Consider the following 23,502-nt stretch of genomic DNA (forward strand, 5'->3'; position numbering starts at 1 on the left):
TGAAGGGTCCTCACATGCTTTCTTTGAACTTTCTTTCCCTTTTACAGGCATTCACCTTGTGGAGACTAAAGGTTAAATGATTTAATGATGCCCAATGAATGTGAAATGTGAAATGCTCATTCAATGTCTTCTTTCAGCTTTGTACCCACAGTGAAATAGAGGTTCCCTGCTAGGTTCGTAGTACAGATTTGGACAGAGAAAGGAAAGGAGTGAAAGAGAGAGGAATGGGAGAAGGGAGGAGAGGGAGCTAGAAGGAGGCACCAAAAACACTGCACTTTCCCTGAACCTGGAAGCTTGAGTTACAGGACAGAAAGTTGGTTCTGAAACTTTAATAGTCAGGGAACTGTGCCTTAATTGAGCATTTTTTTTTTTTTTTTTTTTTTTTTTTTTTTTTTGTTCTTTGACATAGAAAAAAGTGACTTTCTAAGGCATTGTTACAAGTCTCTCTTTCATCCTATTCCAGGCACTGGTGGTTGGTCCCCAGCAGATTCCAATGACCAACAGTGGCTCCAGGTGGACCTGGGAAACAGAGTGGAGATTACAGCTGTGGCCACGCAGGGAAGATATGGGAGCTCTGACTGGGTGACAAGCTATTGCCTGATGTTCAGCGACACAGGGCACAACTGGCAACAGTACAAGCAAGAAGGCAGCATCTGGGTAGGAAATACTTTCCTCTTCCAGTGACTAAAGATGAGATGTACAATGTTAAACAGTGAGTGTTTCTGCCATCTTACTGTACCCAGACTGTTCGGGTTTAAGCACAGTCCTGCTTTTCAGAAATAATGTGATCAAATCTAGGCTCTGGGTCCAATGTAGCTCTATCCCAAGGAAAGTCAGAGTATCAGCTGTAGAGTGTTCAATGGGTTCATACCTTTCTTGCAATCATGAGAGTTTTAGGACAGAATATGTATGCCATCTGAAAAATAGGGAAACATGCTGAAAAAATCTGATTGTCAGTAAGGCTGTGTCATTGGCTATCTTACTTTCTTTTTTTTTTTTTTTTAATGGTGCTCTGGTAAAATTCTGCCAACCTAAGCAACAGAAGTAAGGAAAGGCTGATTTGGGCTTATGGAACAATGTTACTATCCATCATGGCAGAGAAGTCAGAGTTGAGTGAGCTTCAAGTGGCTGGTCACAGGGTACCCATACTCAGAAGGAACAATGGATGTTATAATAGTGCTCAGATCACTTTCTTTACTCCTATACAGTCAAGGATCATAGCCAAGGAATGCTGCCACCCACTGTGGGAAGGCATTACCATCTAAATTAGCACAATCACTATAATTCGCTACAGATATGCTCAGAGTCTCATTTCTCAGCTGACTCTAGATTTTGTCAAATTGACAATTAACATTCACCATCACACTGGCTGAGGCTGTAGCTGTCAATTTACTTGTATCTATCTATCTATCTATCTATCTATCTATCTATCTATCTACACACACACACACACACATACATATTTATATCAGACACTTTTAATACCTTACCCAAATAACTCATCTTTGTCACTTGCCCAATGTTTCTAAATATAGGATTCTGCCTGAGGGATCTGACTGGGCTGAACAGCTACCATTCAAGTTTCTAAAAACATTCAAATATAAAAATAAAATGGCAAATTTTAGACATATCCTGACACTGTCAGTGATTAATTTTTTGGGACTAATACACCTGCATTAAGATTTAACAGAGAACTTTCTTCTCTGCTGCAGTCCCATACTTGTGAGCTTCATGTAAGTAAAAGTTGTCAGGAAGCTACAAGAAAAGTAGAGACAAGGGGCCTAGTGTGACACTACCTTGAGATGTCTCCAGAGGCTGAGATTGGAGCTTGGGAAGATGACTCAGCAGGCACAGAGCTTTCCACGAAAGGATGAGGTCTGGGGTTCAGATCCCTGGTAGCCACAAAAAAGCAAAGTAGAAATGATGGGATCCTTAGAGTCTCCCAGAACTTGCTGGCTAGCCAGACTAGACAGAATGTCAATAGACATTACTTAAGTAGTTAAAGAGTAGCAGAGAAAAAAGATACCAGAAGTCATGCTGAGGCTGCAACACACAGTTACACCTGTGTGAACATGTGTGCATACATGAACATATGTAAATATAAAAAAGGAGAAACTTATTGCTTTGAATAAAATAACATGTTAACAAATGCTCGTTTTAGTTTAGGAAGAAAAAAAAAAAAAAGCCTTGAAACCAAACACTTGAAACTCAAGTGAACCAACACCTTTGGTTTATGGCACTTTGCCAGTGTATTCTTTGGAAAGATCATAAAATGTGAAGACATAGTGATCGATAACAAATCTTACCCTCTCAGAACCTCCTTGGTTACAGCCTTGACTTCAGTTACCATATCTTCCAATATTAGCCCAGCCTTGCTGAAAAGAATGTGCTTTAGCTGCACTGATGTTTGCTGCTTGTTCACCATGTGAGTCCCTAATTGAGACTAGGAGCAAGCTGAGCATTCTTGTTAGCAAACAGAGAACACTGAGTATCAGTGTTGTCAGCCTTACATGGGTCACTTATGATATCAGCTGCAATATTCTCACCGGGCATGGCTTTTCATTTTGAAAATATTCTTTGAAAGCACTTCTATTTTGTTTCTCAGTATTGAAGTCCACATAAATTTTTTACAGATTTGTGCTTGGTTTGCTGTTCAGTTTCAAATGAAAAATAATCAGTCCTCCTGCCCAGAGAACAATTTCAAAATTTTATGTTGACTTTACAGGCTAAAAAGAATGAGAGATCATTTATTTTCTTGGGAGTTTGAAATCAGAACTAGTTGTTTTAAGAGGGAGATGCAGCTCTGAGTTATTTTGTTTCCATTTAAAAAAAAAATCCAAGTCTTTTTTTCTGCAGATCCAAGTACACTTCTCTTAGCCTCCCTGGGCCTCAGGATGCATTTCAAGGAGGGGATCTCTCTCTGTTTGGGAACAGCCGGCAAAGGGCTATAAACCATGCTTGAGGTGCTGGTTCACTTTTCAAGTATCTGTTTGTATGTTTTGTTTTGTTTCTTTTCCTTTCAAGGCAGGAAGTCCCTTCTTCAACATCTATGAAGAACTAAGCCTCCACACAGGACTAATTTGGGAGAGTTTAGAACAAAGCCTATGGAATCTGCAAGGCTCTCAGAGCTGCAAGCTAGAAAGGGAAAGTTTCCACCCTATCCTAACTACTATCAGCAGCTTTGACACTGACTGGCACCATTAACATCATTAGTCACAGTTAAATTTTATTTCTAAGTATACCTGATAGTGAAATTATGGTCTGTTTATCCTTTGTTACATTTTTAAATTTTCTCAATTTTTTTTCTTTCTTTTTTCACTTGAAGCATGAAACTTGTCAAACCTACCCTGAAAGAGTAATTCTAACCCCAGTGTTTGACTTACATGCTGCTAAATATAAAACTAAGAAATCACCAACTACACTTAACTGTAGATGTGTGTTACAAAGAGTGTCTAAACTTTGAAATGGTCTAGGAGAGTCTATCAAACTGGTATTCTACAAACATTGTACAGAAATGTGTAAAGATTCATTTTTAGCTAATATTAGAACTTGAATCAAATCAGGATGTGGTTAAATACATTGCCTTGGGTATGGGAGATGCCATAGTGAGTGGAAAGTAGAGGTATGAGGATCTGAGTTCCATTCTCCAGTGTGTACATATTAAAAAGGAAGAGAAAAGGTGAACATAGTGACAAAAACATCACCACTAACTCTGGGGAGTCAGAGAGGTGATCCCTTGGGCTTTCTTGCCAGACAGTCTAGCCAAATCAGTGAGTTCCAGGACAGTTAGAACACCTCACTCAAAACAGAAGGTGGAGAGAGACTAAGGAATATATCTAACGTTGACCTCTGTTCTCAACACACAAACATAAATATGCAGGTAAGCACACACATGTACACACATAATACATTACCTTCATTTTTGCTTCTGAATTTTATTTTTAATTTTACTTTGGGAAAAATGTCACAGATTTAGTGAATGAAATAAAGAGAGAGATTTTTTGAACATAACGGTTTGAATGGCTCCTTTTCCATATTACCCCAATACTTAAGCCCATGGATAGTAAATATCAGCTTCGTTAGAATGCTGCCTGAAAGCAGTAGAGAAATAACTTTCCTTTGGTATTTTAAAGATTTTTTAGTATGTTTTTGGCATGTGTGAATGTGTGTGTATGTCTACTATCATGAATATGAACTAACACTTGTTCAAATTTCCCTCTGTTTTCCCATATGTTTATATTACACACACACGCACAATGTATATTACACACAATGTATATTACACACAATGTATGTGTATGTGTAATATAAACATATGGGACCCATGGATAGCATTGAGAATGTCCTCACTGATGGTTCTGTCTACTACACTCTGATGTAAGTTCTCTCATTTGAACTCAGATCTCACCTTTAAACTAGACTCGCTACCCAGCTTGTTCTAAGGAGCTCCTGTCTGTTTCTTGAGCAATGGAATTATAGACTAAATGCAACACCCACTCAACTTTTAGTTCTGGGGATTAAAATTCTGTCCTTCATCCTTGTTAGGTGAGCACTGTCCATGCTGAGCCACTTCTTTTACACCTAGATTTGTGTTGCTGGGAATGAAACTCATGCCCACAGGGAAGTTCTCTCCCAACAGTTATATCCCAATGCTCACTCGGTCTTTTCCAGAGGCTTGACTTTTATATGCCTTATTGTGTAATGAATTTTAAAAGTAGGTATACCAAACAATACAAACAGCACACTTAGTGTGGGACATTAACTTACCAGCGCTCAAGAGATTTCTTTTATTTCAAGTTCACTTCAGGATATGAACCTTTGAAAGATACTTTTGAAATAGGTGAAAAATCTCTGTGTGCTAAAAATCCAATTTGGAGAATTTCTAGTCTGGCACTGAGCACTGAAATCTCTCTAATTTGTGGTGTAGACATGCCAGAGGGATTTCTTTTCTGGTGTTGGTGGGGAGTGTGTGTAGGTTTGATGACAGGCTGCAGAAGTCTATTCTCCTCTTCCACTCTTTGTGTTCCAGGAATATACCCAAATCACGACATTAGAAGAGTGCCTTTACCCACTGGGCCATCTGTGTTCCAGAGATAGACCCAGGTCATCCCTCTAGAAGGAATAGCCTTTCTTATGCTCCATCTCCTCAGCTCAGGATTCAGGTCTTTAGTGAGGCAGGTTAAGTGAAGTACTTGATGCTCCTGTTGGCTTTTACACATGCATTGAAAGTTACAATAGCTGTTTCTGTGACCCCATCCATGTCTCTCTTATTTGGAGACTTCCAAGTCATCCAAAGTCTTTGATGACATCAGCACTGCCACCCCTTCTTCACTGTATTCACAAAGAAGACACACTGGTATGAGTATTGGTGCTTAAACTTTCTATGCCTCCCAACCACTTGCTTTCCCTTTTCAGTTCCAATCCCACCTTACCAGTGACAGCATGTACCTCAGTGATAACTTGATTCATTTATCTTTTGCAAACACACTCCAAGAAGCCCTTTTCAAGTGAAGATTTCAGACAAACATTTGCTGCCGGTAGCTTCTTCTGTCTGGATCATGCAGAAGACGTTGAGATTCCAAAAGCTCAAGAAAGCTGGGCTCTGCCACATGTAAGAAAGCAACAGTGCCAGTTTATAAACTCAGCTCTGCCTGTCGATGATGTCTAAACATAAGCCATTAGGTAGTAACTCAACCTAAGGAGATGAAGCAGCCTCCACCAAGATTTCAGAGCACAATGCTCAACTAAATCAAAATGGAAACTCAAGTCTCCTTGGAAAAATCTGGTTTGGGGTGTTTTGTAGTTTTGTGGGAAGATGTGGTGGACACAGAGATACTTTATTTGTGTTCCCACTGTGCTTTCTGACTGTAGCTGCAATATGAAGAACAGCCTTCTGCTCCTGCAGACATGCAGCTATGAGGAATTATATCTTTCAAAATGTAAACCAGAGTAAATGCTTCTCCTTGAGGAAGTTTCCTGTCAGCTATTTTGTCACAGTAACCAGAAAAACAATGGATACACTTGCTTTTCACTTTCCTGCGAATATCCTGTGTTTTCTTTAAATTAGTTTTGCATTTCACTTTTAAAAGGATCAGACCCCTGAGCCATCTTGACACTAGAGTCCTTCAGCCTCTACAGTGTGATGCTCTGAGATTTCTGTAGCTTTCTGGGGTGTTTTTGCATATAAAGGCTTGCACTTGTTACCTAGCATCTTCCTTACTCTGAGGTCAATTGAAACAATGGATTACACATTTCAGTCATCAGTTCCCTAATTTCATCCTTGAGTGGCTCTCAAATTTTCCAGGAGATGCTCTTCTATCTTCCTGATTTATACACATTTATTTTGCCAACTTTCCCTACCATGTCCTGAGTATTGATCACTGGTTGATATACTATTTTAAGCCCACCAATTTCAGAAAACAAATTGAGAGAAAAAAGCTCATTACTACCAACATACATCTTTCAAGCTCTCATTAAGCCTATCATCAGGCTACATGCATGAGCAGTGTCTTAAAAATGCATTCTTTTCCTTTCCTGTATGCCTAGAAACATGAAAGCACTAAAACATGGCCCTCATTCTTATTTGGGTATGTGTATGTGCTACACACATCTGTGTATTCAAAAAATAAAGGCAGATACTATGTGTTCTGTTAAGTCATTTTCTAACCTAGTACCTTGAGAAAGGGCCACTCAGTAAAGCTGGAGCTAGGCTTGCAGTCAGCAAGGTTCAGTGATCATCTGGCCTCAGCCCCTGACAGCTCTGGGTACACAGGTAGGCACATTGTCAAACCTAGTTGTTTGTTGTTTGTTTGTTTGTTTGTTTTATGAGAGTTTTATGAGAGATCCATGCATAGAAAAAGCCCTTCATGCTTGTATAGCAACAAGTCTTAACCCCTGTACCATCCCACGGTCTTTGTTTTAGCACTTTTAAAATGAGGTAATCAGTCTACATACAACAACATGCCATCAAAGTTATGATATTTGTAGGGAATTTTTTGTGGCCTGGAACACACTGGGTGGGCCACACAGGCTATGAGCTCATTACTATTGCCTGCCTCGGCCTCCAGAGTGCTATGACTAAAAGAATAGGTCACCGTGGTTGGTGACTGACAACATTTTAGACACATGTCTCTCATTTGTTTTCTCACATATATACACTTAGAAGTGCATGCTATGGCCCTTAACTTTTCAGTTGAAAATATTTGAAGGTCAAAGAGGAGGAATGAATAATACTATGGTTGTTGACAAAGGCCTTAAGGAATTATATTATTTTAAATTTATTTAATATTACATATAATATTTGTTTTTTGTGTATGCATATATATATTCATTGAAGTTATTCTATTTATAATGGAAATGCATGGCCACAAACAAAATCCAGTGCCTACCTAACAAAAATCCCAGTTCAGACTTGGGAAACTTTTGAGTTGTCATGAGTCTAAGAAACCTTAAACAAGATAAGCTATAGCTGCTGTTCTTGGTGCCAGGAAAAGAAGGTTCACTCTACTGTTGAAGACACAACACACTTTAGACATAGGACTTGGAGGGATTAATGTAGTTCTGGTATGGAAGCCTCCCTGGGGACTGGCTGTAATAGTGTTGAAAGGAGCCATGAATGCTATGGAGAAAAGTAATCACAATCCCTCTTCAGCTACAATGACTGCACACCACAACTATGACCAAGATATTCTTGAGGAAGCCAGAGTAATACTTATGTCTTGGGAGTTATTAATAGCTGCTGGAACTTGGACATAAGGCATGCTCAATAGCATGGGATTCATATCTGCTTCTGCAAACCTAGCCAGTGACCCATGGCTGGAGAGACTGTGGAGCCTATAGGAGAACTTCCTACAGCCTCCTTCCTAAATATCTCTGACTGCATTCTGCATACTTACCTTTATATCCACAGATAGGCACACTCTCACCCCTCATCAAAGAAGATCTTTATTATTTTTCTTTAGTAGACAGAGACCATTATGGGAGCCATGACTGACCAAAATGCAGGATTAACTGACCACAGTATGGTTGCCCCAAGTAATACATTTACAACACAACCCAGCAACATGTGAGGCTTAAGGAATATTACAAATGAGTAGAAATACTGCACGAGCCAGAAGACCAGAACATTTGCTGTCTGAAAGTATTCTCTAAAAAGAACAAGAAAACTAAAAGTAGAGGGTGGGGTTAGGGATAAAGAGTAGATTTGGAAACAATGAGGCAGAGGTGTGAGAGGTAAATGTAATCAAGACACATTGTATGAAATTCTCTGAAAATGAATAAACATATGAATACACATATGTTTATGCATGAATACAGTTTCAGTAAAACTCCCAAAGAATAAGCTATTTTTTTTTTTAAATTAATGAAGCACACTCAGGCTGTCAATTTAACAGGGACCACAGATGCAAAAATCAATTGCCGCCATGCATTAGGTTGGATCCCATTTGTGCCATTGCATAAAAATGTAACACACTAACTTAGCACATCTTTGCAACCAGCCATGGCAGGTGAGGTGTAACTGTTTTCCTGACCCCAGCATTCATTCCTCCATACTTCCTGCTCAGACACTTTGGTTTACAGCTTGCCTTGCTTGTGGAGGTAAGAAGTCTTATCTTCACATTGACCTAGCTTTACATCACCAAGTATAGATTGCTGAGGCTCAGTTCTCCTTGAGATGCCTTAGTGGCTCTCTGTGGTCTTTGCTGGCCTGAGATACTCTGAATGCTGAAGGAACGCTGCTGAAAATGGAGGAACAAATGACCAAATCAACATGCTCCAGCCGCAGCAGCCTTCTCTCTAGCACTCTGGCTTCCACACTTAGTCCTAAACCTTCCTCACTGATGCCTGTTTATTTTTCTTTCTTAATGTGAGAACTGGGGGAGAGGGATGTAACTTCTTCAGAAACATAATGCTTTCCCACATTTACACAGGTGGCATTGATACACATTTTACAGACAGGGAGCCAACATGTAGTCTTCAGGATTAGTATTCATACAGACACTTTCTATGAAGGAGCAGATAACTGCAGCCCCCTCCCTGGTTGCATTTGTGGCGGGAGAGGATTCAGCAATTGCTATCAAAAGACCGGGGTGATCTGCTTAAAAGTAATTCTTTTAAATCCACTGTTGTGAAATTAAGCTTGCTGTCAAAGTACTCCCTATTTCCCAAGAAGTTTGTCTCGTAATAGTATATTCAATATATAAAACAATTAGGTTCTGAAGACATTCTCCAGAGAATAAAGGGAATCAGAGTTAGTATCTAAATTTTAACATAGTTTTTGCTTCTTTAAATTGGTTGAATTGTATTAAATATGATGCCTAAGAGAGGGAGAGTTATGTTTAACTGCCTTTTCTTTACTGAAGTGTGTGTGTGTGTGTGTGTGTGTTTATTGATGTGTATGCACATGTGTGTGCTGGCATGCAGAGGCTAGATCTCGAATTTAGGTGTCTTTCCTCAATTTGGAGATAGGTTTTCTCAGTAGCCTGGATCCCTTGAATTTGGCTCTTCTGGCTGTCCAGGAGACCCCAGGAATCCACTTGTCTCTGCCTATGCTCAGATTACAAATGCACATTCCCACACTCAACTGTTCAGTTTGGCCCTCATTTTATGCACCAAGCACTTTACCATCAAAACCATCACCACCCTCATTACTGAACTTTTTAATACTGTACATGCAGTTTGTGTTTTATATTTAAAGTGCTGTTTTCCTCCATATTGTGTCTCTGCTTTGAAGGTGAAAATAATTTGTGGCACTGATAGATAACTAAATCCCTAGGAAGCTTAGCTTCCTTCCTTGAAAAGCAGGTTTAATGGGGATTCTGACCTCATATGACCTGAACAAGGAAATTTCAAAAATTGAGCATGCCTCAAAATGTCCCACAGGGCTTGTTAAGGCACAGTGCGCTGAGCTCTGCTTGTAGAACATCTGACCCAATAGGTCAGAGCTGGGTTAAGAATTTACATTTCTAAAAAAGAAAAAAAATCAAGTTATTGTGAGGCAGCTGCTTAGGACCTCATTCTATGTAAAATGTAAGAGGATTCAAGTACATGATTAGCTTTGACCAGAGCTGTAACAGTGAAAACTATGACTATTTTTAAAGCCAGTGTGTGACATCCACTTAGTTAAGGTACCCAGAGGACACCAGCTCTCAGTTTCTTTAATTTAAGCTTTGAATACAAAAAGCAAAACAAGCCTAAGAAGTCAGCACTTTTTGTGTAAACTGAAAGCACAATGGGAAAGGTAAACTCTCCGTTGGTTATGAGCAGAGTTACCTAGGGAAGCTTATTAAAGACAATCAGCTCAGAGCCTTTGCAGCAAACAGAGGAGCCATAGGTAGAGCCTGGGGGAGTTGCTGACGCCTCAAGAAGTGAACTCCAGGCCAAAATCCAAAGCCCCAGGTGTCTACTTGACATGTTGTCAACTGGAAAGCTTCCAGGCCTGGAAAGGCTCCTGGAAACAAAGACTCTCCCTCCCCAGCTTTTAAACAAGAAAAGAAGCACAAAGGAAATTCATCTTCAAAATAATTATTAAGCTCATTATCACAATAGCAGTCAGTTGTAAGGACAGAAATGTGATATGAAAACCATAAGGGACCATTGCTGTTAAGAATGGCTTTGTTGTTGTTGCCTCTCTGTGAGCTGCAGGCAGAGGGTTAATGCAAAGCTGATGGATGCAGGGTAATGATAAAAGTGGACCAACCACACAAACAAAATATGGAGGTAAGCATAGTTGGTGTGTTTCATGTCTATGCCCAGCATCAATGGTTTATATTCAGAAAATTCTTCTGTCTGTCTGAGAGTGTACAGATGCTTTTGACACTGTTCTGAACCACAGGGAATCACCAAGTGACTATAACATGTGTCAGGCATCCAAAACTTGCCTGGAAAATTACTATTTCCATTCAGTAACCTGAGAATGTATCATAAACTGAGATACAGCCTACGAGTGAAAGTAATAGTGGTTTTGTTTTTGTTGTTGTTGTTTTGTTTTGTTTTTCATTCAAAGGCATCAGAGAGAATAGGTCTCTGGGGATGAAGAGATTGCTCATCAGTTAGGAGTGTGTACTGCTCATCTGTAGACTTGAGTTCTGTTCAGTTTCCATCATCTGTTTATTGTGGATCATAACCACCTGTAAATCCAGCTCCAGTGCATCTAATACCTACTGTCTCTGAAAGCATCGCAGTCATTTCACACACACTCACACACACACACACACAAATAAACAATTGCACATACGCACACACTCCCACATGCACACGTGCACACACATATATATACACACACACAAAAAATTAAAACTAAATTGTAAAAAGAAGGAGTTCTTTGTGCTGGAGCTATCAAAGAATCCTGTGTCCCTCCTTGCTTGTCTTGTTTGATTATAATTTAGGGTATCAAGCATGTGTAAAACAATAGATTAGTTCTGTTTTAAAGGTAAGATAGCAGTCTTCTGTGTAATGGAAGACATTTGCATGGAAAAGAACACCATGAAGAGCTGCGTGAAGGAGGGGAGATGCATGGTTCAGGCTTGCTAGTAGATCAAGTGGAGTTGTAATATTTTTCCTAGAAGCAGTTTTGGCTTTATAATGACTTGGCCACATTGTTGTGTCATCTTTTGTCTTTTCAGACAAGATGCAATGCCAGAGGGCTAGTCTTCTATTGAAGAACTGAGAAACTGAGGATTCTGCCAAGGGATAAGGACTAAGCAGGCTAGGGTATGCACACTACCATGATGTTCTAAGCATTTTTGCTGTCTGTGGCCCACCTCCAGTAGACACAGGAACACTGAACATATACTCTTCTTGGCAAAAACCTTCCTCAGCCTTAATCTAAAGCAGCTGCTCTTCTGTGCTGTGCTGCCATTGAGATGGCCTTTCACCACACCTAGAAATGCTAAGGCTGCATTATTGCTGTGAGTGTACACAGGCAAGTGACTGAACCTCCAGGGACTCCAAAGTGAAGACCAACCACCCTGCCAAGGTCAGTGCAGTGTGGCCTCTCTTTCACACTCATCCAGGAAAAGGCGGTTTAGTCTTGCTCTCCAGTTCTGCTTCACTTTCCCTGCCAGGTATTCTAGGCACAGCTCAGATGTCTTTTATGCAACTCCCTCATCCCACATAATATGTCAGCTTGTCAACATTCACTTTTTGAGATGGATTTGTCATTTAATAATTTCTGAAACAATTAGATGACAACTCAATAAATGGCTTTGTCAGTTCTGTGCAATGCAAAAGCCAAATTATCATGTAAGAGAATGCAAAATCTTACTTCAAATGACACTGTGGAGAGATTTTAAAAATCCAGTCACATTACTCAAATTTTTGAGTTCCTTTAACTTTCCAAATCAATGTGACTGTTTATAAACCTTTTTTATTTTCTGGAACTGAATTCTTCGAGGTAGCTGTATTTAAAAGTACAGAAGCGAGTGGTAAAATGCTACTTTCAGAATGTGATCCTAGTACTTATGCAAGATTTGATAGATTCTTTCAACAGATATAGTACATATATCTATAAATATGTCTATATTATTACTCAAATTTACATTCATTTATATGTATAGATTTAAAGTAAATATATTTGTGTTTAGGTATTTAAATTTATTTACATGTATATATTATACAGTTAAGTAAGTATATGTTCTTTATATACACAAAGTTAATCTTAACGTGTTGTATTTGTACTAGGCTATAAATTTTAATCAATTAATTTGTTAAACTTTTTGATAACTATGAAAATATCTAGAAAATGTTGAGCACATATATTGTGTATTAAATATTAATTTTGAAATGAGATAATTTTTGTAATCCACCATATTACTGTAAGGTTGTAAGCAAAAACCAGTATCACTGCAATGGCAAACATCAAAGACACAGCACCCTGATTTATCCCTCCTCACCTAAGTATTCATGGTCCTCAGCAATAATTGTGAACCCTGATATGAGGAATATTTTTTTCTATTTTCTCTGTGCAATGGTAGTGACATCAACTTTATCGCTGGCTTAGTTACTTCTGTGGCTGTGATAGATACACAGACAAAAGCTACTTAAGGGAGAAGTGGCTCATTTTGTCTCTGCCGTTCAAGGATGATATACTTCATCGTGGTACTGGTAGGGAAGTCATGACAGCAACATGGAACATCCTCACTTATGGAATAGAGGCTGTGGAAGTGGGCTATAAAACATCAAGGTTTACCCTAGTGACTGACTTCCTCCCAAGATGCTTCACCTCAGTCTTCTCAACATAGCACCAAAATTCAAACACGGGATTCTATAGGAGACATTTTACATTAAAACAACAAGATTCAGAAGAGATATGAAATTTTCCTGAATCAATTCCTGTTCAGATATAACACATCCTAATAAGTATGTATCCTGGCTGGCCTGTAAATGAGTCACAGACAATGTTTGATGAGGTTGCAGGTGTTTTAGTTTCTGTGTCTGTAACTGTGGATGCATGAGCAGGTCAGAGGCCAACCTCACTATAGTTTCTTGGGCTTTGGACAGCTTCACTATAGATTCCCAGCTGCTGTCCATCATCATTTTCCTTTTTTTTTTTTTTAAACAGGATCTCTCATTGACTTGGTACTCATCAAACTAGGGTAACTTGGAAGTCAGCCCCTCAAAAATCTGCCTTTATAAGCATTCATGACTTTATAATAATGTATGACAGATATATGTAAAAAAAATCCTTATTTTTGAAAATGGAATCTGGGGACTATACTTAGTTCCTTATGCCTGCCAGGAAATAACTTTACCATCTGAACTCTCACCCCAACATGCAGGTAGATTCTGTTTCTTTGTTTTTGATTGGATGTCTCCATTCCTCATTTCTGACCTTCAAGACTTTAGAAGTGAGTGTATTCGCGATACCAAGTATCTTTCCATAGTAGGTTCCTTTCCATAGTGATATTTGTGCCAAGTTCTTTGGTAACTCATCTCAAAGCACAGTAGGGACAGACGGTGCCCATGTCCCCATGTCCTGATGAGCCAATAAAGAGTGGGTCTGAAGCTCAGTTGCAGTTGTAGAGCACTTACCTTAGATGAATAAAGACTGTGGTTCCAAACCCTAGGATTTTTCAAAAAGGAAGAGAAAATTAAAACAAATAAACAAAAAACATGGCAATAAGTTCCCGGTGCAAGTCAAAAACCAAACTCCAGGATGAGTAGAAGAGCTGATACTTAAAGAAGAAAATTCCATCTTCACACCTTGACCCTCCAACTACACAGGCATGCTCATAACCCAAGCAGTTCCTGGTCACAAACCCAGATTCCCAGGTGCCTTGTTTCTTGGAGATAGTCTTAACCCTTTCTCTGTCTCCATGCTGTCTGACCCTAGATGAAGGGGCATATAAAGGACTTGTTCATTGTTCTCTTGTTCAGTGACTTGTATGACTTCCTGATTTAGCCAAGAAAGGGAAACAGAAAATAAATGAGCCTGTTTAGAAATAACTAGGCACTACTTATTAGGGTGTTCAGCATAATGGGTACTGACAGGGGTGGTGAAAGGACTTTGAGTTCTGTCTATATCTTGCCCTGTCTTTGTTTATCCAACTGTAGATCAAGTGCGTCTCTACCCTGTGTCTGCCCAGGGATTTAGATAAGATGGGGAGGAGGATTGCTCACTGAGACTGGAGCAGGATTATATTGTTTAACTTGAGCCATTTTAATTTAAAAGTGATTTGCTGAACTCTCCTTTGCTCAGATTAGGACAAGAGCTCAGGATTTAAGCAAATCTGTGTTTGAACCTTCATACTTGATAATCTTGTCATCCTCAACAGAACTTCGTAACTCTGAGCAATAAAGCCTGCATCTGCCAAAGGTTTATAAAACATAGACTCCCAGCATCCCTTACACATGGAAAGTTCTCAAATTAACAATATTTATGTACTTATATATTAACTTTCTTTGAACCCTAAAGTCACCTTTCTTCCATCAAAAATAAAATGATAAGTGGACCCGGAAATTCACACTGCTTAACTGAGGTGAGTGAAGTCAATGAAGTGCTGACTTTGAAATATAAGTATCTCTGCTCTTTCCTCATGCACCACATGAAAAATACTGTGTGTTTCCTTCACAATAGCCACAAACAACATAAAGTACCTTGGTGTGACTCTAACCACACAGTGAAAGACACATCTGAAAAAAAAAAACTGAAGAAAGAAATTGAAGAATATATCAGAAGATGGAAAGATCTACCATGCTCATGGATGGGTAGGATTAACATAGTGAAAATGGCCCTCCTGCAAAAATCAATCTACAGATTCAATGCAATTCCCATAAAAATACCAACCCAATTCTTTACAGACCTTGAAAAAAAATTCTCAACTTCATATGGAAAAACAAAACAAAACAAATAAACAACCCAGAATTGTGAAAACAATCTTGTACAACAACATATCTACTGGAGGTATCTCCATCCCTGATCTCAAGCTGTGCTACAGAGCAATAGTAATAAACCCTGCATGGTACTGGCATAGAAACAGAATGGTGGATCAATGTAATCAAATAGAAGACCCAGAAATAAACCCACACATCTATAGATACTTGCTTTTTGACAAAAAAGCCAAAACCATTTAATGAAAAAAAGACAGCATCTTCAACAAATTGTGCTGCTGTAGCTAGATATCTCATGTAGAAAAATTCAAATAGGTCCATATTTATCACCCTGCACAAAACTAAATTCCAAGTGGATCAAAGTCTTCAACATAACACCAGTCATACTGAATCTGTTAGAAGAAAAAGTGGGGAAGAGCCTTGAACTCATTGGCAGAGAAGACAACTTCCTGATCAGAACCCCAACAGCACAGGCTCTAAGATCAACAATCAATAAATGGGACCTCATGAAACTGAAACGTTTCTGTAAAGCAAAGGATACTGTCATCAGAACAAAATGAAAGCCTACAGATTGGGAAAGGATCTTCACCAACCCTGTATCTGACAGAGGACTAATATCCAGAATATATAAACCTCTCAAGAAATCAAGTAATCCAATTAAAAATGGGGTACAAAGCTAAGCAGAGAATTCTCAATATAGGAATAGCAAATGGAGAAATGCTTAAAGAAATGCTCAACATCCTTATTCATTAGGGAAATGCAAATTGAAACTACCCTGAGATTTCTCCTTACACCCATCAGAATGGCTAAGATCAAAAACTAAGTTCAGAAAGGAGAGGAGAACCTCCTCTATCAGTGGACTTGGGGAGGGGCATGCATGCAGAAACGGGAAGGAGGGTGGAATAGGGAGGGGAGGAGGGAGGGGCTTATGGGGGGATACAAAATGAATAAAGTGTAATTAATAAAAACAAAAAAAGAAAAAAAACTCAAGTGACAATACATGTTGGAGAGGATGCAGAGAAAGGGAAACCCTCCTCCATTGCTGGTGGGAATGTAAAAATCTACATCCGCTTTGGAAATCAATCTGGTGCTTTCTCAGACAATTAGGAATAGTGCTACCTCAAGATCCAGCTATACCACTCCTAGCAATACATCCAAAATATACTCAAGTACACAACAAAGACATTTGCTCAACCACGTTTGTAGCAGCTTTCTTTCTTTCTTTCTTTCTTTCTTTCTTTCTTTCTTTCTTTCTTTCTTTCTTTCTTTCCAGGTAATAGCCATTACCTGGAAACAGCCTAGATGTCCCTCAACTGAGGAATTGTTACAGAAATTGTGGTACATTTACACAGTGGAAAACATCTCAGCCATTAAAAACAAAGAAATCATGAAATTTGCAGGCAAATGGTGGGAACTAGAAAAGATCATCCTGAGTGAGTTATCCCAGAAATAGAAAGACAAACATGGTATATACTCACTTATAAGTGGATATTAGACATACAATATAGGATAAACATACTAAAATCTGTATGCCTAAAAAAGCTAAGCAAGAAGGAGGACCCTGGGTAAGATGATCAATCCTCATTCAGAAAGGCAAATGCCACAAACATTGGAAGAGGGAGAAACAGGGAATAGGACAGAAGCCTATCACAGAAGGCCACTGAAACTCTACCCACCATGGTATCAAAGCAGATGATGTGGCTCATAGGCAAACTTTGGGCAGAGTGCAGGGAATTTTATGAAAGAAGAGGAGATAGGAAGACCTGGAGAGGACTGGAGCTCCACAAGGAGAGCAAGAGAATAAAAAAATCTGATCCCAGGGGTCTTTTCTGAGACTGATACTCCAACCAAGGACCATGCATGAAGATAACCTAGACCCCCTGCACAGATGTAGCCCATGGCAGCTCAGTCTCCAAGTGGGTGTCCTAGTAATGGGAACAGGGATTGTCTCCGACATGAACTCAGGGGTTGGCTCTTCGATCACCTCCCCCTGAGGGGGAAGCAGCCTTACCAGGCCACAGAGGAATACAATACAGCCATTCCTGATGAGACCTAATAGGCTAGGGTCAGATGGAAGGGAAGGAGGACCTGCCCTGTCAGGGGACTGGGGAAGGAGCATGGGAGGAGATGAGGGAGGGAGTATGGGCTTGGAAGGGAATGAAGGAGGGGTCTATAAGTGGAATACAAAGTGAATAAAATGTAATTAATATAAAAATTAAAAAAATGTGCGTATTTGTGTATTTGTGTGTGTGTGAGTGTGTGTGTGTGTGTGTGTGTGTGTGTGTGTGTGTGTGTGTGTATTGCTTCCTGGTAATCACAGCGCTGGAGAAAAAACTGGTGGATCCCTGGGACCACTGATGGTCTTCTTTGTGAATACCAGGCCAGTAATTGCTTTGCCTCAATAAAAAAATAAAAAAAAAAAGAAATTATAATGTCTTAGAAAGGACACCTGACATTGTTTCTCTCCCTCATATATGTGCACAGACAAGCACACAACCTCAAACACAAGTTCCTGTACAGAAGCACAGACACAGTAATGTTGTTCACATCCCTGGGGGTATTTTCAAAGGAGAGTGGCCTTTGTAGCTTCCAGAGACTAAGGAAGTAAGTGGTAGATAGTATGAGATGGACTGGAGGCCCAGTTGCTCCTGGAATGTTTACTATTCCCCTGATCAGATTTCTTCAGGAGCAGAAATCACCTCTATTCTCCAGAATGGGTACAGATTTCTAAGTAATCTGCTAGCAGATGCCACGGGGTCTGGAAGCAGAACAAACCACCTGATGGGCCAGGAATTTAACAGCAGATTGTAAGCCGCTGGCATTTTGTTTAAGTCGGTTCCCAGGAAAAGCATCCAAGTGTAGCATTAAAATAACAGCTGGGACTTGACTGCAGCTTGGCTGTTATGTTGAGCATTTCACTTGGAGGCATACAAACCAAAGAATCATATCTGAGTTTCTCTCCTTGTCACATGAGGTAATTAATAGCACATTCATTTTCAAGTGGGTTGAGTAGCTGTTCAAAAAGTAAAAATGCTCACTTTTGACTGGTTTCCAGTGGCAAGAGCTTGTTTTTGCCGTTTGTTTCACTGCTTAGATAAATTCTAAATAAAATTAGTTCATATCTCCCAATTTGGCCTCAAACTTGCTATATAATGTAGTTTGACCTTGAAATTCTGATCCTCTGGCTCTGCTGTCCAGAATGTTGGTGTTTTAGGCAGGTACCATAATGCCATGCTTGTGTGGTGTTGGGGTTAAACTCCAAATTTTTATAGTGCCTGCTTATGCAAGCACTCTACCCACTGACCCACATTCTTGGTCTCCTGATAGAAATTCTCTAAAGACCTCTCAGAAAATGAAGACCTTCTCCTGTAGAGATCTATATAAAGATGTGCAATGTTACTATTGCACATGGCTAAATATCAGTCTCCCCTACCCCACCCCACAGAAAGAAGGAGAACTCCAGGATGGAACAGCCTCTAGATACTGACTCAACAAAGATCTCAGCAGTATGAAATCACAAATGTAAAACCACCACTATTAGCTGCTGAGACCAGAAACAATCTCTTTAGACAGGTAGAACGAACTTGGGATTTGAATCAAGGACTCTAATATTCTGTTGCTGACCATAACCCTTATTTGTGTATACATTTTCAAACCCACTTACTGCATTTGACTCTTTCAGACTCTATCTTAGACAAACATATGCAACCAATCCAAACCCATCAAATGTTACATAATGATTGCTGGTTTTAAAAATTAATTATATGCCATTTTCAATAAGCAGCAACTAAGTATTATAATAAATCACAGGACTGACTAGTGAGAAATACATGTAACTCCAATTAACTGCCAAGACGTTAACAAAAATGTCATCAGTTCTGTGAAAACAAGAACTTGCATTGAAGACTGATTGAAACTATCAAATGAGCTAAATGAAAAATGAAATTATATATAAATGCAGGTTTATTGGAAGCAGCTCTTAGCCCTCATGAGAGAGAGAAACACACACTCAGAGAGAGGAGAGAGAAGCAGAAGAAGGAGAAAACATATGAAAAAAAAAGAATAGAGAGATGAACAGAGAGAAAGGGGAAGGGAACCAAAATGTCTGGACTATATAGTAAAGGGCCTCTGGGAGAGGGAAGCACCAATCCTGGGCTAGGGAATCAGGGTAGAGGGCAGGATATGTCAGCCACATCCTGCAGCAGGTAGGGACCCAGGGGTGCTGAAACTAAATACACAAAAACCTTAGTGATTAATCTGTATAGCATTACTGGTTGGTGCTTTTCCTAAAGAAAGTCCCCTGTGTATACCTATTCTTTTGACAAAACTATTAATTGAGAGCCTCCAAAGTTATTATGAAATATTATTGATGTTACTGAGTTTGCTTTGACAACCCCAAGAATCCAATACACTTTTGTACCTGTTCTCTTGTAAACTTCATATAACTTGGGCCTCGTCTGTCTACATAAGACAGGTCATTGTTCACTGGCTATCAAGTCCAGCCTATACAGAAAAACAATGTCAAGTAGAACTGTACTCAAGAACAGCAGCTGATCTCTGGTATCCACACACATAGCTTCACATATGCATGTATTTGCTTAAACAGTAACTCACCCGACACAAGGACATGTCATGTCCTCTAGGGCACTATGCATGTTGATCCTGCTACTGAAAATTACTGTGCATCATGCTTTTCCTTCCTCTAAATAGCTGGTGCTCATGGTAACAGCATCACTAGAATTTACCAGCAGCTGCCATGTGTTCCTCAACACTCTTCTCCAGTACTGCATACTTTCTGTCACCATAGATGTGACTCAGATGCATTCAGCCATACTTCTCCTGATTTAATTACTTAAACTACAGTTGGGTTCTTACCCATGTGTGCACCTTTCCTTTGGTTCACCTCTTAGAGTTGAAATATTACTTCTGATATTTTTCTACAGTATCTCCCAGTGTTACCAGGTGAGTTCAGGAAACTGAACAGGGTGATCTTGCCTCCATCTCTCTACTTTGTGTCCTACAAAGCAAACTCTTGATAAAAAATTTCAGAGTATTTGCCCTGGCTGCCTCATTCCTCAGTGATATAGCTGACATGTTTTCTAAAATGTCTTTGACATCATTATAAATTTGATTTGAAAGCTGTTCAATTGATGCATTTGCTGGGGATTATCTTTGCCCCATAGCTCATTAAACCTATCCTCACATACCACAATATCCATAGAAACAACAAAATGTGGAAAGTGACCTATATAAATTGCTCAGCTGGAAGAAATACCTACAGCAATGAGAATTATATGACAGCTCTCTTGGGTGGCTACAGATTTGGGGTATGGGTGACAAATGAGCTAGAGTATAAAAGGGAGCCTCTAGTTGCTAAAGGAAAGAAGAGACAAGAGCTCATTAATTTGTGCTCAGCAAACAATTTGCAAGGATTAGGAAAATCATTATTGCTTATGAAATGTGCACTTTAAAATGACCAAACAGACAGGCATATGAAAACAGTCATTTTGGGGTTGGTGGCTTTATTTGGAAAATTATGATTATGACTGGTTGGCATCTATAAGTTACAAATCTGTGTTTGGGCAATGGCACTGGGTACACAGGAGGGCATTATCATCAGCCATTGGCTATCACAGAGGGCACATTCTCTCACATCCTCAACACTGAAAGAATATGAAGAATTTCCAAAGCAAACATTCATATTGGAGCATCTATATTCATGTAACAGTGAAGCTTAGTCTCTAGTTCTTAAGCAAAACTCCAAGGCGGTGTGGACTTACAGATCTACTATTGCATAGCAAACTTGAAAGGAATCCACTAGATGAAATTCAAAAGAAGGCTGATTGATGAGGACCTCTTCCTGTCTTCTGGGTTTTATATTCTTTCTGATGAGTCCTTAACAATGTTTGCTGAGCCTTGGAAGGGATGTTATAATATATGTCTTGTTCAGGGTAGAGAAGAGCAAAGCACTTACTCTTAGCACCTTGTACAGCCAGGAGTTTGGCATTCCTCTACTGTCTACTGAAAGAATATGAGATTTATTCAATGTAACCAAACTGGGATACAGATACATTTACTATTCTCCCCAAAAACTATCTGCAGGTTTTGAGATGGTGTTTGGGTTTTAAAACAGGGCACAAGGTACTCATAGCTGACCCTGCCCCACCTATCACTGATCCATTTTTGTCTAGGATTCAGTCTCTTCTCCCCCATGGTTTGACAAGTTGCAGACCTGTGTGAACTATCTTCACGGGAGTTACGCTCCCCTGTGGCTTGCACTAGAGCTCCAGCCTTTTCCTTGTATAACAAGAAGTTTTTAGGAAATTCTAATTATTTGGGCTCAATCATTTCAATGGTCTTATAACCAAGGGAAATGGCACAGTGTCTCCAGAATGTCCCCATTCCTGCCAGGACAACAACATCAAATGACTTTTCTAACCCATCAGTGATGTCGCAAAAATGGAGAAATATTTTCCTTAAAAATTTTGATCACCTCGACCTGAGGGGGAGCTGCCTTACCAGGCCATAGAGTAAGACAATGCAGCCAGTCCTGACGAGAACTGATAGGTTAGGTTGAGAGGGAAAAGGGGGAGGACCTCCCCTATCAGTGGACTTGGGGAGGAGTGTGGCTAGAGATGAAGGAGGGAGGGCAGGATCAGGAGGGACTGAGGAAGGGGGATACAGCTATGATACAAAATGAATAAACTGTAATTAATAAAAAATAAATAAATTTAAAAAAATTTAGTCAGAGACGTATGACTTTATTTTGTTTAAATTTGTTTAAAGACTATAATAAAGAATACACATACACACACGTGTGTGTGTGTGTGTGTGTGTGTGTGTGTGTGTGTGTGTGTGTGCTTAGTTCCCCCAAGACTGGATATCTCAGAAATCTCAATATGGTGTTGAAGGCCAGGGACTCTGGGAAAAGTTAAATTTCACTTTCTATAAAAAAATAAAAAAAGGCTTGGTAACCCTTAGAATGATTTATGCATAGGACTGTGATACATAAAATTTCATTTTCTTTAGTACATTTTTCAAGAGCTTTCCAGGCCTGTGCCTCATGTAAGAGAAACTGTTGTCCCTTAGACAGCTTAGCAGAAGAGGAGAATTGTTACTGAAACTTTCGTTTGACAGGCATCGGTACTGTTGTCATTGACTGATGCTCTGCCTGTTTTCTTTTAACTCCTGTGCTGTAAAGTTTATATCCCATTTTACCCTCCTGCATATTAATGCCTGGGTATCTGTGGCCAGATGTAGTGGAGCCATAAAACTGAGACCTGCCAGCCAATTAAGATGCAACTGAAATGCTTGGCTTTGTCTTTTGTGGGCTATTCCAGGGATGGTAAAGAAGCTGCATCTTGTTTGTTAAAAAAAAAAAAAAAAAAAAAAAAAAAAAAAAAAAAAAAAAAAAACATTGAATAGAAATTGCATGCACCTTTCCTGGTTTAAGCATAATATAGATTTATTGCACAGAGAAGATGGATTCAAGGTTTTAATTTAAAAAAAAAATGCTGTGAAAACCTTACAACTATTTACTGTCCTCATCATCACTAGGAGGCAGGTGTTATCTGATTTCTCTCCCTACAGTGTTTTATGATGAAATTCTGTTTTAACATTCATAGTTTTAAAGCATCGTCTGCTCCTGCATGAAAGATGCTGACAGTATGGGGACGTGTGAGGGCTGACTAATGCTCACTTGCCATCTGTATTAGTTAAGGTCTCCAGAGAACAGAATGAAAGAACAAATACTTGGGACACAGCACATTCACTATCTTGCCTTACCTGACACCAGTGGTGTGATTTAGCAGTGGCCATCTGCAGGCTAGAGGCCTTGCGAACTTAGTATCTTTCACTCTGCAGGGCTGAAGGCCACAGCAGTCCTATTCTGCTGCTGAGGGCCTGACAACTCCTGCAGACCCACTGGTATTCACTGGAAAGCTGCAGAAAGCAGCCTCTTATGCCAGTGGAGAAGGTCAGCAGACTCAGCAGCATGAGGTGGATGCAGGCAGTGAAGTCCCAAAGGCAGATACTGCAACTTCTCCCTGGGCCTCTTTATATTCTGGTTTCCATAACTGTGCTGTATAGTCTGGGGAAAGCTCTTACCTCCTCAGCTGGCGCCTTCAGAGACTCACCCAGAGGCACATCTCTTAGCTGGCAGGAGGAGACACC

General features: G+C 39.6%; 1 protein-coding gene across 3 annotated transcripts in view; it reads left to right on the forward strand.

Annotated features, from left to right (window-relative positions):
• Positions 1–23,502, forward strand: part of LOC110563726 (contactin-associated protein like 5-1-like) — a 785,262-nt gene that overhangs the window by 178,450 nt on the left and 583,310 nt on the right. For all 3 annotated transcript variants that reach the window (XM_060371606.1, XM_060371607.1, XM_060371608.1), the window contains exon 3: positions 464–657. In XM_060371606.1, the coding sequence (XP_060227589.1) occupies positions 464–657 (194 nt within the window). The remainder of the gene's footprint in view (positions 1–463; positions 658–23,502) is intronic.

The sequence above is a fragment of the Meriones unguiculatus genome, chromosome 18, assembly GCF_030254825.1.
Source record: "Meriones unguiculatus strain TT.TT164.6M chromosome 18, Bangor_MerUng_6.1, whole genome shotgun sequence".
Taxonomy (NCBI): Eukaryota; Metazoa; Chordata; class Mammalia; order Rodentia; family Muridae; genus Meriones; species Meriones unguiculatus.